This window comes from Hyaena hyaena, unplaced genomic scaffold, assembly GCF_003009895.1.
Source record: "Hyaena hyaena isolate Hyena2069 unplaced genomic scaffold, ASM300989v1 scaffold_74, whole genome shotgun sequence".
NCBI classification, from domain to species: Eukaryota; Metazoa; Chordata; class Mammalia; order Carnivora; family Hyaenidae; genus Hyaena; species Hyaena hyaena.
This window is the reverse complement of record NW_024080706.1, coordinates 2,638,872-2,654,201: the sequence shown is the minus strand read 5'-3', so window position 1 is coordinate 2,654,201 and position 15,330 is coordinate 2,638,872. Positions and strand designations below refer to the sequence as shown.

Here is a 15,330-nt window from a genome sequence, read left to right as displayed (position 1 = left end):
GCAGAGGGGCTCCCTACTCCTCCATTTCCTTTCTCTTTCCTCCTGGATGCTGGCTGCTCTGAACCTTCGGGACAAATGAAATGATCAAATATAGGGAAGTGTCATTCATCCCAGGAATGGCAGACAGACACAGACCCAAGGAGCTGGAAGAGACACATGGCAATCCCAGCCTTTTCTTACTGGGGTCCCATCAGAAAAAGGAGAGCAAATTTATTCCAAAGGACAGTCTCTAGACTTCTGTGAGTCACTGTCACGCATCCAATTCATGGGCTCTGCTGGCCCCTGGAAGCTGGAAAGAATGCACCTAGGAAAGGATGTGGAATCTCATAATGGAAACATTAGTGAGGGTGTTGTCAATGGTCAATCACCTGTAAAATGTACACAGATGGTTAGCAGGAAACATAATTGTTCCGAGTCTCTCGACGACCTCTTGAAGGTGTGGTTATGGCAAAACACTGGTTTGCACAGTTGGGCACTTCATTTTAAAGACATTTCAGTGTTCATGTTGGCACATAAACAGACTCATATTTAAAGAGCGCCCATCTGGCTCTTTAGAACTGAAATGAAATTTCGTTGGCATAACAGTTTTTCACCACCAACCCCTCCTCCAAGCCAAAGAACTCTCGCAAACTCTTGAAGGTAAAGGCACTCCAGGTTACCTGATCTCTGAAATGGGCTATATAAGCTTGCTCTGGACTCTGATGGATCTTCCATAAATATATGAATGAATTTGCATTTGCCCCAGGTGCCAACTCCATCACAGTTGGTAGCTACCATCTTTGGGAGACCCAAAGGGCCTGTGGAAGCCACACCCCTTGAGGCCATATCTCCAGTGACACCAACACAACCTAATGAAAACTCAGGCTACCACCCAGATTCAGATGTCTTGCCAATGGGATATTTGGAAACAATTGGATTTGAGACATAGGGTCTATGAGGAAGAGAGATGTTGGATTAGGTTATTCATGCTTCACCTTATTCTGCCAGGATTCGTGATGGCAAAATCAAAAGCTGTTTGCATCCTCCTGGAGAAGTCCCATTTCCTAGGTCAAGTTTGGTAGCAACAAAAGAAAGAGCCTGGAAAATCTTAAGACTGTGAAAATATAGAGCTGCCAAATTGCATGAATTGCTTCATAGATTAATATTCAGGTGCTTTGTAAACTAGAAGTTGGCTTCTCTTTAAGATTTTGTCTCCAAAACTGGTAGGTCCCATACTAGCCTTCGGTGTTTGGGGGACCAATTCCTTAGTGTGGGTCCAGGTAAGAGAGCCACAGGCCGGGACCAGAAATCAGGTGCCACAACTGAGCAGAAATGAGGGCTGAAGAAAAGCTGCAGAGCTGCCTTTCTGCCGGGGCCACACATTATGGGCCCAGTTTTATCCTGTAGATCATTAACCTTTCGTCTAACTGGAACTGTACAGGAAACACTAATAGGACTTCCACATGGCTATCCATCCAGGCCTTCATTGGCTGAGCAAACATTTCCTGAGTACCTACTCTGCAGCAGACTCCATGCTAAGTGATGCGGATTCACACAGTGAGCAGGACACAGTTCTGTCCCCCACAGAGCTTATAGTCCAGAAAGACTGATCCTTGAGACACAGAACCCAACATGTGAAGAACATGCATTCATTCAGCGCATTTTCAGCTCATAAGACATAGGTGAAATAAAAAACCAATGCAGCCGAATGAAAACCAAAGTCCCCTTCTTTCTGGAAACATTTAGGTTTAGAAAAGACAGACTCTACAGTTGCATCTTCTAATGATGTTACACAGTTTTCCTTATCAATGATCTTTAACTAGGTAGGAAGATGCCCACAATATCTCCTTGGGGACAGAGAGCAAATAGCCAGCTTCCAAGAAACAACAAGTATTATAAACCCAAATTTCAGAGCTGTCAAATGAAATCAGGCTCCCAAATTGTAAGAAAAGGAATAACTGCTTTGGAAACTGTACTATGCAATCCAAAACAAAATTTCAGGAACCGTATATTTTACAAATGAAACCATAGTACACCAAACACTTTCATTTTACATTGTTCATATCAATAAAGTGCCATTCAGAATGCACTGTGTTATTAATGAATGGATTTTGGTTTTTATTCAGCTCTGAAATATAGTGTTCTATGGAGCAAATCTAAATAGGCGAATCAGGTAGAGCTTTGCAAGGATACCTTTTCTTTGCCGCATTTGTCTGTTGAGCTTAGTTGAAATTGTGTTTGTTTTTTCTTGGCAAATTTGCATTTGAAATAAAGCACGTTGTCTTACAGATAATTTTCTTTCCAAGGAGTTAGTGGCTATTTGTGCTCACATCTTGTCTTTTTTCTTACTTAAAATTTCTTCTGAAGAGATTTTTAACAAGCGTTTATAAATTCTCAGAATATTAGAAATGGCCATGTGATGAAAGGATGTATCTTGCTTGTTTTGAAATTATGATCCCAGATTCAATGAGCCCAGACTCATTGAACTGGAAGAGAATTTAGTGGGGAAATTTTCCAGCTTTGTACCCTGCAATCCATACAGGATAAACTTTATGCTCTGAATACACAATGTTGGCTTACTGGATCAAAGATTAAGCAGAATTAGAGCTTCAGCAAGACAGGTACTCAAAATGAGGGGTAGGAGAATGAATGGGAGGTTGGGGGGAAGATGGAGACTATTAAAATATAATTTTATATTTAGGGAAAAAAAGCAATGTAGTCACTGTGGGGTAGAATTGGGGGAATCGTCTTGATTTTAAACTACTTATGGTGGAAGAGGACACCAAAATCTTTTTTAAAGGTTTTACTCTAGCTCTGAATCTACGCCATGACCATTGTTATCACGTGGGTAAAGGGATCCTCATTTTAGGATTTGCAGTCATCCAGACCTGGATTTGAACCTCATCTTTACCTCATTCTAGTTACTTTGGACAAGTCATGCCCCCTCTTTGAGCCTTATCTGTGAAATGAAGATAAGATCTAGTTTATGACGTGACTATAGAGCTGGAAGGAGAGAGTGCCTGGTTTACACCTGCATGACACCCTGCAAGCATGATGGATTATTATTCATTTGGCTCCTTGAATACTACTAGCATTGGGGAACTCACTATATTGCCACAGCCAACACATTTCCCCTTGATCACCCAGGAGTGACCCCTATGCTCAGCCCCTCCCAGCCTCCCACTGTTGACCACCTCTCTTTTCAAAAGCCCAGGACACCCACAAGTCCCCACAACAGAGGACAAGCTCAGGACACCCAGAGAGTGAGCAGTGCTGTGAAAGGAAAAGCCCTTCACTAACCTGACCAACCTGGAGATGTCCCACAGAGTCCACGTGTTCTTTTGATTATGGTCCTATCTCTCCTGGGAGTCATTCTTCAGAACAGCCAAAAAACTCAACTCATCCAGGGCATTCGACCCCAGTCCCAGCAAGCAACTCCTTGCATAATGCCTGAGCTTGGCATATTTAAAGGTCTGGCAGTAAGGACAGTCAGCTCTGGAAGAAGGACGTGGAACTCATTACCAAATCCATATGGCAAACCAGTGGACAATAAGATTGCATTGGGAAGCCTTCATGAGACTACCCATGTAACAGCTCAGGCACAATGTTGTTAAAGTGAAGTTCGCCTGTGTTGAAATCAGGAGAAAACTTGCCTGCCTGTTCCTGCTTTAAAGTCTAGACTTTGGCAGTTTTGACGTTTGCTCACACAAAAGTTCTCAGTAGCAGCTGGCTGAGGTGGGCTGAAGGGGAAACAGGGAAAATATAGTAGCTTGAAACCAGTCACCAAGAAATGAGCTGAAGGTTTAAGTGATGGGGCTTTGGAGGAGCGTGGCCACATCTTAGTTATACATCTCTCCGTGCCTCTCTCAGTGGTAGGAAGGACATCTTCCTCGTGGATTGAGGCTGGAAGTATTAATAAGACTCTGTATGTAGAGTGCTGAGCACAGGACCTGGCACAGAGAAAGCCATCAATAACTGCGAGTTGATAGTTGGTATTGATGGGTGTGGTGTTATGGCAGGGGCTTGGGAGAAAGTTCAAGAGTGTCTCCAAACCCCACTGGCCTCTCTTGCACTCAGCCCCCAAGACATCTTTTCCAGTGCTACGACTGGCCCCATGAGAGCACCTTTGCTCTTTTCCTAACGCAGGCTATAAAATTCATCAGTCCTTGAAATGCACCTAAAATAAACTGTCTCTTTGGGATGGATGGGCAAGGGTACAGTAAACAATTTAGATTTGCTCACCATCCTCTTTCCTGGGCAGAGGATCACAGAGCCTCCTTCAACAAGAGGCCTGCTCATGCACACACCGCGTGGGTGTTTGTGCACATACACACGCATACATGCTCACACATCATGCCTTGCTCATACCTTGCTCAAGTGGCCTGTCCTCATTGTCCTGGGACTCTTCCCAAATCACCTCCAGGAGGGACAAGAAGGGAACCCAGATTCCTGGAGGCTTGCACGGAAGAGGGAACTGCCCCTTAGAGGTAGTGGGTAGGCTCAGCCACTGACCCCCTGTGTCACCTCAGGCTTCACTTCTCTGAGCCTTTGTTTCCTCATTTATAAAGAGATACCATTTTCACCTACTCCCACATCAGTTAACTCTGGAAACCAAGCTTGCATTGGTTTTTCAAATCAAAATTTCCAAACTCAACACAACCTAATCAAATAAATAAAAGGGAAATTATATATGTACCTCTGTCTAGATCTGAGCTGTCCAACACAGTAGCCAATAACCCATGTGACTATTTAAACTGAAATAAAGTGGGGTGCCTGAGTGGCTCAGTCGGTTGAATGTCTGACTCTTGATTTTGGCTTAGGTCATGATCCCAGGGTCAATGGATTGGGCCCCGCATCGGACTCAGCGCTAGGCATGGAGTCTGCTTAAGATTCTCTCTCTCCCTCTACCCCTCTCCCCGACTCATTCTCTCTCTCTCTCAAATAAATAAAATAATAAAAAATAAAGTATACAGAAATATAATAATTAGAATGAAATAAAATTTAAAATCCAGCTCCTCAGTTGCATTACGCACATGTCAAGTCTCAATGGGCTAATGGCCTCTATATTAAACAGCACAGATTTAGAACATTTCTATCACTGCAGAAAGTTCTGTTAGCATAGTTCTAGACCATCTACCCATTCATGGATAACAATAATAACATAATAGGCAGATAGACAACAAACCATAGATAAATATCTACATGTGTATATATTTATGTTTATTTATATGTAGGTAGATATAGATATATGTACTTACTTAGGGACTGTTGTCTATCTGCCTATTTATTATTATTGTCATCCATTAATGGCTGGATGGTGTGTGTGTGTGTGTGTGTGTGTGTGTGTGTGTGTGTGTATGACTAAAAGGAACTAGGTAGATAAATGACCGGAGAGGGGAATAACTAGAAATACACTGTAGATGATGCTACAGACTGACTTGTGCTGCCACCCTCCCCCGCAAATCCGTATGTTAATCCCCAATGTGCTGGTATATGGAGAGGACGCCTTCGGGAGGTAATTAGATTTAGATGAGATCATGAGGGTGGGGTCCCCAAGATAAGATCAGTGTGCTTATAAGAAGAGGAGGAGACACCAGAACTGTCTGCCACGTAAGGACACAGCAAGAAAGCAGCCAGCTACAAGCCAGGACGAGAGGTCTCACCAGGAACAAGAATTGGCCTGCACCTTGATCTTGGACCTACAGAACTGTGAGAAGTAAATATCTGTTGCTAAAGCCCCCCAGCTGTGGAATTTTGGTATAGCAGCCCAAGCAGCCCAATACAGACAGAAAGTGTTAATGAGCTCAGTCTAGCTTCTTTTATTCACGTGGATTTTCCACCTTGAACCTGGTTCTGAAAAGTGATCCTTCCACTTCCCACCCCCACCCACATGAGCAAACTGTGGCTCTCAGCAGGCAGCCACCTGCAGCCTCTGAGAAAGGCCCGGGCCTGCACCTGTGTTTATTTTTGCAGTGAATGGCCACAGTGTCTCCTCCTCACGGGTTTCCAAACTAGATTTTTTTCCTGTATGCTAATGAACAAGCTGATACATGTAAGCTCTGGATGTGAGAGGACTAGAAAGAGAAGGGGGTCCTTTCCCTCCCGCTTCTAAGCTTGGGCCGCCACCTCGTGGGTCCCAGCATGAGAGAAACAGGAAGGTTTTGGTTCAAGGACTAGAAACCGGGTGCAAAATGTACCCAGGAAACCCTACCAAGCAAAATGATGGTGTCAAGTCGTGAGCTGAGTGCTTTACACACATTACCTCAGACCACTTGAAAAAACCCCAGGCAGGGGGTGTTATTATGCACATTTTCCAGATGAGAGAAGAGGCTCAGAGAAAGTTAAGAACCTGCTTCGTTGAAAGAATGCTTGGAAGAATACATGAACAAAGGAGTAAAATGAATGCGAGCATAATTTACGTGCAGTGTGTTCAGAGTTACAGGACGAACGGCATTCAGTTCAGCTCTGAGATGAGATTAGTAGTCTTGGGTGGGTTTGTGGATGGGTAGATGGACTTGCTGATATCGATTCCTCCTTCCAGAAGAATCCCGGTTCCGACCCCTGCTGGCGGCGTGACCTCCGGTGCTCCGGCTCTCCCCTCCCCTAGCTTGTGACACAGCCCCTAGGAATCCAGACGAGGAAACCGTTCGCCGCAGGCGGTGGCGTGAACAGGGGGCCCAGTGTGGCTCCTGTGAGTCACTGAGGAGTTATGTTTTGAGGAGGGTGAGACAGGAATATGGAGCAAGAGATAAGAGGCCCGTGCAATTGGCATGAGGCCCGTGGGGGGACATGTGGTATTTTTTAATGCAGCTTCTCCCCCACTCTGAGGGCTTGAGAGGGCTGAAGTCACAAGACCCTGGCCACCCTCCGTCCCCCACATGGATAGAGATGGACACGGAGGCCAGGGTGGAGGGCCAGTCACATTTCCTCTCTGAAGATTGAAAGCTGGAGCGCAGCCATCTGGTGGCAGCGCCTCATTCCTTCCCTTCTAAGGGCCCGGGTGCCTCCTTTTGAAAAATTTCTCTTACGTTAGTTTCTTTTTTTTTTTTTAATGTTTTATTTATTTCTGAGGAAGAGAGAGAGAGAGAGAGAGAGAGACAGCGTGAGCAGGGGAGGGTCAGAGAGAGAGAGAGACACAGAATCCGAAACAAGCTCCAGGCTCTGAGCTGGCAGTCAGCACAGAGCCCGACGCGGGGCCCGAACCCATGAACCGTGACATCATGACCTGAGCCAAAGTCGGACACTTAACCGACTGAGCCACCCAGGTGCCCCTCTTACGTTAGTTTCTATTGCTTGTAACCAGAGAACCTTCCTGTCAGCCCCTTATTTAAGCTAGTTTGAGTGACTGTTTTCCCGCAACCAAAAGAAACGCTAGGATAGGTCGGTTCCCAGCTAAGGATTCATTTTCCAGAGTCTCCTCTACTTCCGTTTCCTCCAGACGCTGTGCAGGAAACTTCTGTGTGAGCTGACTCCCTGGGGTGGAAGATGAAGGCGCTGGGTGGTGGGTGACGACAGCCCTCCTTTGGGGGACCCACCTGCAGAGAGGCTGAGCCCTTGTCTGTCTGTTGTGGGCGATGGGCTGCTTCCTGGGAGAAATGTGGTTGGCCCTCTCTAGAAGACTCACCCTCCTCCCAACTGGGGGCAGCTTCACAACAGTCCCTTTTTCTTTCTTGTCCCCGACCCAGCCATCCTGTGTGAGCAATACCTCCATCTGACAGATGAGGGAACAGGTTTAGAGGGGTTGGGTAGGACTTTCTCAAGGCCACAGATCTGGTTGGTGACACAATCAAGACACTGTTGAAAAGGCCAGTGTGCCATGAGGCAGCCACGGGGTGTTGGCTTCCGGTGAAAGCTTTAAACCTGTGAGAGGCTCTCTCTCCCTTCTGTCCCTAGAAGCTAGGCTCCTGCAGGTGCCAGATCCTGTCTGATTCCTTTGGCTTTTGAGTGGGGAACAAGCGACTGGCATTAAGTAGTGGGAGGTTTTCCCATTACATTTGAATTTTGTATTTCTCTCAGGACTAACAGATCTGTGACGAAGGAGGTGTGGTTTAAAGAGCTGGTGTTGGGGCGCCTGGGTGGCTCAGTCGGTTAAGCGTCCGACTTCGGCTCAGGTCATGATCTCACGGTTTGTGGGTTCGAGCCCCGCGTCGGGCTCTGTGCTGACAGCCAGCTCAGAGCCTGGAGCCTGCTTCCGATTCTGTGTCTCCCTCTCTCTCTGACCCTCCCCTGCTCACGCTGTCTCTCTCTCTCTCTCTCTCAGAAATAAACATTAAATTTTAAAAAAATAAAATAAATAAAAAATAAAAATAAAGAGCTGGTGTCGTGTTTAATGAAGTTGCATGTTCCATCTTGCTCAAAACAGTTACCCCTGGAGAGAAGGGACTTTGGTCCCCCACCTGCAGGCTGTTCCCTCTGGATTCCCTGTACCCTTATTACCCAAAAGAAGTCACTAATCTGACTCCCTACATCACCTGAGGGCAGGTTATGACATCTTAAGCCAGTACACATGTGCTCCGTGAAAACCTGTTTGTTTCAGGGTAAAGCCTTTGTGGGCAGGCTGGACCAGGCTCTTCTTTCCTGCCTCTGCCATGTCTGCAGCTGAGTGGGCAAATCAGGCCAGAGGAAGAAGGAAGCCCATTTATACCATCAGCCCAACTTCAAATGCTTCAGAGAAGCTTCTTTATTTAGCTCAGTGATAGACAAAGTGGTACTTTTGTTTCTCATTTATCTGGTGGTGTGCTAGTGGATGTTTTAACAACCAGCACCTTGGCGGAGTGGAGATGGGTAGGCACAAACCTGATGTGTACATTCACCAGTTTCCATGGTGTAAAAACTCTCATGATGGCCAAAATCAAAATACTAACATGACATTATTATGAAGTAATGCACATTGGTACACCATTATATAGTATTTTCACCAACTATAGCAGTGCAAACAGACATAGCCTCAAGAACATTATGTAATTGTGAAATGTAGCAAAACTAATTAGGAAGTGATGAATTTTGAATCTTTATTAACTTGGTTGTAAATATAGTTTAATTGTGAGTTGATATATTTTAATTTTTTTATGTTTATTTCTTTATTTTGGGAGAGACAGAAGAGCAAGTGGGGTAGGGGCAGAGAGAGAGACGATCTGAAGCAGGCTCCGCACTGTCAGCATAGAGCCCAACACGGGGCTCAATCTCACAAACCATGAGATCATGACCTGACTGGAAATTGAAAGCTGGATGCTTAACTGCCGGAGCCACCCAGGCGCCCTGATGCGGTTTACTTGTTAATAATGGCTGTGTTTAACAACCAGCTTGAAAAATTCCTAAATTTTAACAATTGGCTCTCACAAGCTTTTCAAGCTGGCTCCAGCACGCCACTGCCTTCATCTATTATGCCTTGCATATGCTGTCCTCTCCATCGGGACTCCTGTCATTTTCATGTGCCAACAGCCTTTTTTTTGGCAAGCCGACTCTTCCATTCCATTTTATTCTGGAGGAGCCTCTCCTCTCTCTTTTATAAAATACCCCAAGTGTCGTGCCTATTCCACAAGGTGATGGTGAGGACTGAATTGTTCATGTCCGTTGTCTCCCTCTGTGCCTGGCACATGGTAAGCAATTAATAGGTGGCCAATCTTACCAGAGCCTGGTGGGGAAGGAGGTGAGCCGTTAGGGATTAACCAGGGGGCGAGAGCTGATGGGACAGGGGAGGGAACAGGAAACAGACCCCCACAGAATACATTGCCCTTGATTTTCCCCTCCCTCTCATTAAAATTCTCCAGCCTCTCTCACTGGCTTTGCCAGCCTGAAGTTTTTCAGGGTGAACAAGGGACCTTCTCCAGTAACAACCAGCTTGGGGCAATAGGAATCTACCTTCTTCTTGGGGAGGAGAGTAGGGGCCTGGAAACCCTGCCCAGGGGGAGAGGGCTCCTACTGGGAGAGCAGAGGTTACAAACTGGGGGACACACTAGCCTTTATTTGGCCCCAACTGTGTTTCGGAGACCCGTGGATTCGTTGCTAAGATTTAGAAGCCAGGAAACTTCCACCTGACACGGTGCTCTGCTCCTGCCTGGGCAACACGCCGCTGCAACTGGGTTATTAGCCGCCCCGCAAGCTCGCCGCTTGCCAGTCTCCACGGGGCTCCCCGCACGCTCTGCCACGGTTCCCAGCTGGGCCCTGCAGGCATGCGCATTTGTGTCCTCAAACACGGGGTCACTGCACGAACATCTGGGCCTGGGTATGCAACATCCTGGCTCCTACCAGCCGTTTCCCCATCTACCGGCATCTGCACCCTCAAACCGCAGACCGAGCCTGGTGCGATTCCCCCTGGCTCGTGTCTGCTCCACGCACAGCCGCTCCCTCCACTGTAAAATAGGTCCCCCCTATCTGTCCGCTCAAGGCACCATTCCAGCAATCCCTCGTTTCCTCCGTCATCACTTTTGTGGGAGCCCGACAGTGACCACACAAGAAAGCGTGGTTAGGGACGCGGGGAGGTGCCTGCACACGGGGCTCCCTGCCTGGGCAAAGCATGCCTGCAAACGGGGTGCTCTGCCAGGAGGCCTGCACACAATATCCAGGTTTAATGGTCCGCTCGCAAACGAGGGAACATGCCCTCCTTAGAACTAGGGAGGAGGCTGGAATTGTGAGCAGGCCTCTTAGTAAACATGCTGTGGTCACTTCCTCCCTTTGCTCCCCCCTGTCCTTGGAATGTGTTTGGCTACTTGCCCTTAATTGGTAAAGGAATGCATCTTGTAGGTTTCAGTTTGTCTCCAGTTACCGGGATATAAAATAAACCGCAAGAGGGGCTTGCGTAGAATTGTTCCTCCGGCCGGAGTTGTGTCTGTGTCTGTCCTTTGTGTGTGTCTTGTCTTTTGTGTCATTTCGTTCGCAACAACTTTTTCTCCCTCCCGGACACAAACAGGCAGGCCGGTCTCCCGTCATTATAAAGAAAGGCCTCTCCAAACCACTTGCCCAGCCAGTCCCCCCTGCTTCTCTCTTAAAGCGGCTCGGGTCAGGCGTTAAACCCCTTATCACTCAACGGAAACTGCTCTCGACAAGATCACCAACACTGAATCTTTGTTGCCAAGTCCGGGAGTGAGTCTCAGGCCCTGGGCTATTGGTCAGAGCTGACCACGCCCCCTCCTCAGCACCTCCTCCCCTCGGATTCTAAGACGCCTGGGTCACGGGTCACTCCTTTCCGTTCTCCTCTGCGCGAAGCCCGAACGTCACAAATTCTTCGGCTATGTTCTACAGTGGCTGCGGCCGTCGGGAGGGCACAAGGAAATCCAGATGCCACGCCTCAAAATGTTACACTCGATGAAGACTTGTTTCCTAAAATATTATTTGTGGGCTTGTGTCGCTGAGCTCTCGCTCCTCCTTGCCATACAGATAGCACCTGGCAGCGCGGGTGGTGCCACAGGCCATAGACACCTCTGACCCAGCGGGGGGGGGGGGGGGGGGGGGGGGGGGGGGGGGGGGGGGGGGGGGCAGGCCGGGCGGGGCCACACTGTGCTGCACCATCACTTCTTGCTTAGTTGGATTATTAATTATGACAGCCTTCTTGCTTTCCGTGCTTCCTTCCTTAGCCTACTCTTAGAAGAACAAGTCAGACACTACCGCTTGGCTGAAAACCCTCTACTCCATCCCCCACTGGGAGTGAAACCCACAGTGTTTGCCATGGCTGCAAAGTCCCACACAAAGGACCCCCTGTACTCTCCCCTACCATTGTCCCTTCTGCTCCAGCCATCTGGGCTCTTTGCTGACCCTAAAACATCCCCGTATGCTCCCACCCGCAGCCTTTGCCCTGGCCCTTCCTTGTGCCTGGAACATTCCCCCCATGTGCCACATGGCTAGCACCCTCAACTTCCCTCACACCTTATTTAAATGTTACCTCTTCTAGGGTCGCCTGGGTGGCTCAATTGGTTAAGCATCTGACTTTGGCTCAGGTCACGATCTCACAGTTTGTGGGTTCAAGCCCCGTGTTGGGCTCTGTGCTGGCAGCTCAGAGCCTGGAGCCTGCTTCAGATTCTGTGTCTCCCTCTCTCTGCCCCTCCCTCACTTGCACTTTGTCTCTCAAAAGTAAACCATAAAAATTTTTTAAATAAAAAATTTTTTTTAAATGTTACCTCTTTTAGAAACCTTATTTTGAAACACCACCCTGCTTTCCTCTGACCCTCCTGACCAACCCTGCCCTACTATTCTTGTTTTCCCCTTAGCAGGTTATCTGTGATACCATATTATGATATTTATTGTCTGTGTCTCCCCAACTCCCAATCCCAAAAGTCTAGGAGGGTGCCGGGCACATAATAAGCACATGAATTTCTAGGAAGGACCATGGCTTTGATCAGATCATCAAAGAGTTTTGTGGTCCAAAAGCTATTCAAAAAACACTTCCCAGGACTAAAGCTGTTTGAAAACAAACTATCTGTTCCAGTCCTCAAAGAGCCTCTGTGAGCAGGGGCACCGCAACCAAATATATATTGCCCTTGGTTTTTCCCAGTTCCCTCCACTCGGCAGCGTCGGGGGTCCCCTGAATGCCAGCCGGGCAGCAGCTCCCAGGCCCTGTGAAAGAGCTCCCCCAGCAGCAGCACAAAGAGAAGACAGACCATGAGATTTACCACACAAGTGGGCACTGTATGTGGAGAAAATGCTGGGAGCAATGAGAACAGCAGTTAAATACAGAACAGAAAATAACGGTCTTTGAAATGACAACAAATGGGACACATTATCTAAGCACTAACACCTAAGGAGGCGGCGTCCCTGGCTCCGGGGAGGCAGCTCCTCAGGAGGGAGAGGCCGACTTCTTTCCAGGCTGCCTCGTCTTCAGTCCTTGTAACTTTTCATCTTTCAGTGCCTTCAAGAATTTATCTGCAGGAGAGCAAAATAAACATATCTGTAGTAAAGATAAGGGCTTCTCTAACACTTCCAAAGTAAGCGTCTGGGAAGCAATTGTGTGCTCCCTGCATGAGCCCAGAACCCAACACGGGTAGGAAAAAACCCCTAACAGCCAAAATATGTTTCAGTGGAGAAAATGTAGTAAAGAAATCTAGGACTTAGAAGGCTGGTTTTCTAGGGATTCTGTGGGGAATGAGGCTGTGGGGAAGAGGACCTTATAGGGTGCCTGATAAGTTGAGGACCATTGTCATGGCCACATTAACCTAAATATTTAGGTTATTTCATACCCCCCTTCTGTGTGTGGCGGAGGAGCCAACTTAACTTGTGTTGTTGTTCACAATAATGGGGATAGTCTTTCTAGAACAATCTATCCTCCTCCAGTGTTGAACTGCAAGCCTTAGCGGGAACAGGTAATGGGAAGACAAAGTCTGCAGAACAGCCTATGGCTACTGAATATTCTAGTGTGACAGGTCCTTATGGGAGTAGAATCAGATTTAACTTTACCGTTCAAGGAGAATAGTCAAGTCAGCTTGCAGCTAGACTTGCCCACATCAGGGCACACCTGGTCTGCCCTGGTCCAGAGCCCTAAGACTTTAGCCCTAACATCAGAGGTCAGAGTCCAAAACCCTGGTCAGAGGGCTATCACAGTCAGGGCTAGGGCTCACAGGGAGGTTACCTTCCAGCATTGAGAAGTGGAGGCCCCAGAGCCCCTCAGTGAACTGTCCTTGGGCTTCCTGGGTCTTGTACAATTCCCACCTCTACCCACGGACACTCCAACGGCCATTCGCTTCCCCCTCCTCCCATGGAGGACCGCAGTTAAGATGAACACTTAAGGCTCAGGTCTCTAAAGGAAGGGGTTGTGTGTGGTGTGTGTTGGTAGTATTACTACCACAGGGGATGGGAGTGTTATGGTTCAGGAGGCGTCAAGTGCAGGATGGGGGTGGTGGTGGATGGAGGTTTGGAGATTCAGAGTCCAGATTACCAAAAGGTCTCGGCATGGAGGGACAGTGGAGTTTTGGTACAAGAGTGTTCATGAAATCCTGACTGCGGTGAGGGAAGGCGTCGGTTGAAACCCAGGAGGGGTAAGTGTGGGTGCTGGGGTGTGGGGGGGGTGGTCGATCTGGGATCTCGGCACTCCAGCCGGAGGCCACATTGCCGGGGAGGGGATTTGGGAGGCGGGGAGCCAAGTGGGGAGCCAAGGAGCGAGCCAAGGCCGGCCAAGGAGGTCACGCACAGCGCTGGGAGTCGAAACCGTCCCCAGTGATGGTGAGCAGCTCCAGCTCCTTAATCCGGATCTCCAGCTCGCATAGCTCCTCGGGGTGGGAGGCGGAGGCGAGCCGGGGTGTGGTGGGGCAGGGAGCCAGGGGCGAGGCAGCCACCTCGGGCCCCGGCTGTGGCGAGTAGAAGAAGCGCAGAGGCTCGTAGGGTATGGAGGCCAGGCCGGAAGGCCAGGGCGGGGGCCAGGGGCGCTCGCCTGGGGGCCCCAGGCCGGGTGGCGGCGGCAGGGGCGCCTGAGGGAGGGGCCGCCCCCCGGCCGCCGCCCCGCCAGCCTTCAGCGGCACGAAGAGCTTCTTCCAGATGTTAAAATCGCTGAGCGGAGACGAGGAGACGCCGCGATCGTAGAGGGACGGGAAGTAGAGGGGCGGAGCAGGCCGCTGGCTCATGGTTGGGCTCTGGCCGCCGCGCCGCCCCTTCGGCATCTTTTGAATGGGAGGCTGCGTGGGAGGAACCCCGCGCCGGGAGACGCGCGCCCCAGCCCCGAGTCGCCGGGGTTCTGAGGTTCCACAGCCCACACCCCGACGGGGCGCAGCCCCACCCCTTCGTCCAGCCCCGCCCCCGAGCAGGCGGGGTTCTACGGTCCGGCTGACCACGCCCCAGAACGTGCCGCGTCCATTGAGGACAAGCCGCACCCCTGGAGCCGGAGAGGCGACGCCTGCCGGGGCGAAGACGAGTCCCGCCGGCGCTCCTTAATCCGCCGCCGCACCGCCCTCGGTTTTCCGCTGCGCCCTGTGGTCGCCAGGCGCCAGCCGTTCTTCTGCCCCCTCCTGTCCCGCCCCTCGACTCTTCCCACCGCGCCTACGTTCCACAAGCCAGGATTTCCCGCTGTTGGTGGCGCTGGCTCCAGCTCTCATCTCACATCCCAGCAGAAATTCAGACAAAAACAGAAAGCAGGGAGCTGACCAGAACTTCAAGAGAATACATTTTCAGTCGTCTCCTTTCATAGAGAGAAAAATAAGATTTCCTAGAAACCTGCCCGCTGCCGCAGCAGACTTCCCTTACCACCCTTCGCTGCAGAGTACTTGGGGAAATGAGTTTTCATCTCTCCTAGGGCAGGCAGACGAAAGAGAAGAGGGTTGATTGGGAATGGCTGTTAGAGCCAACCCGTGTTTCTGCCAAACTTGCCAGTGTCGTAGGAGATTCTGGAAAAGGAGACTCTGGTATGGATTTGTAATAGATCTGAAGTAGAAG

At 49.2% G+C, this 15,330-nt stretch overlaps 1 protein-coding gene across 1 annotated transcript; it reads right to left on the bottom strand.

Annotated features, from left to right (window-relative positions):
• Positions 1-12,574: 12,574 nt before the first annotated feature.
• Positions 12,575-14,728, bottom strand: CUNH11orf91 (chromosome unknown C11orf91 homolog). Its single transcript, XM_039233352.1, has 2 exons — positions 14,096-14,728; positions 12,575-12,834 (listed from the first exon to the last, which is right to left on the bottom strand). The coding sequence occupies exons 1-2, from the start codon at positions 14,559-14,561 to the stop codon at positions 12,749-12,751; spliced, it is 552 nt and encodes a 183-aa protein (XP_039089283.1). The 5' UTR covers positions 14,562-14,728; the 3' UTR covers positions 12,575-12,748.
• Positions 14,729-15,330: the final 602 nt, after the last annotated feature.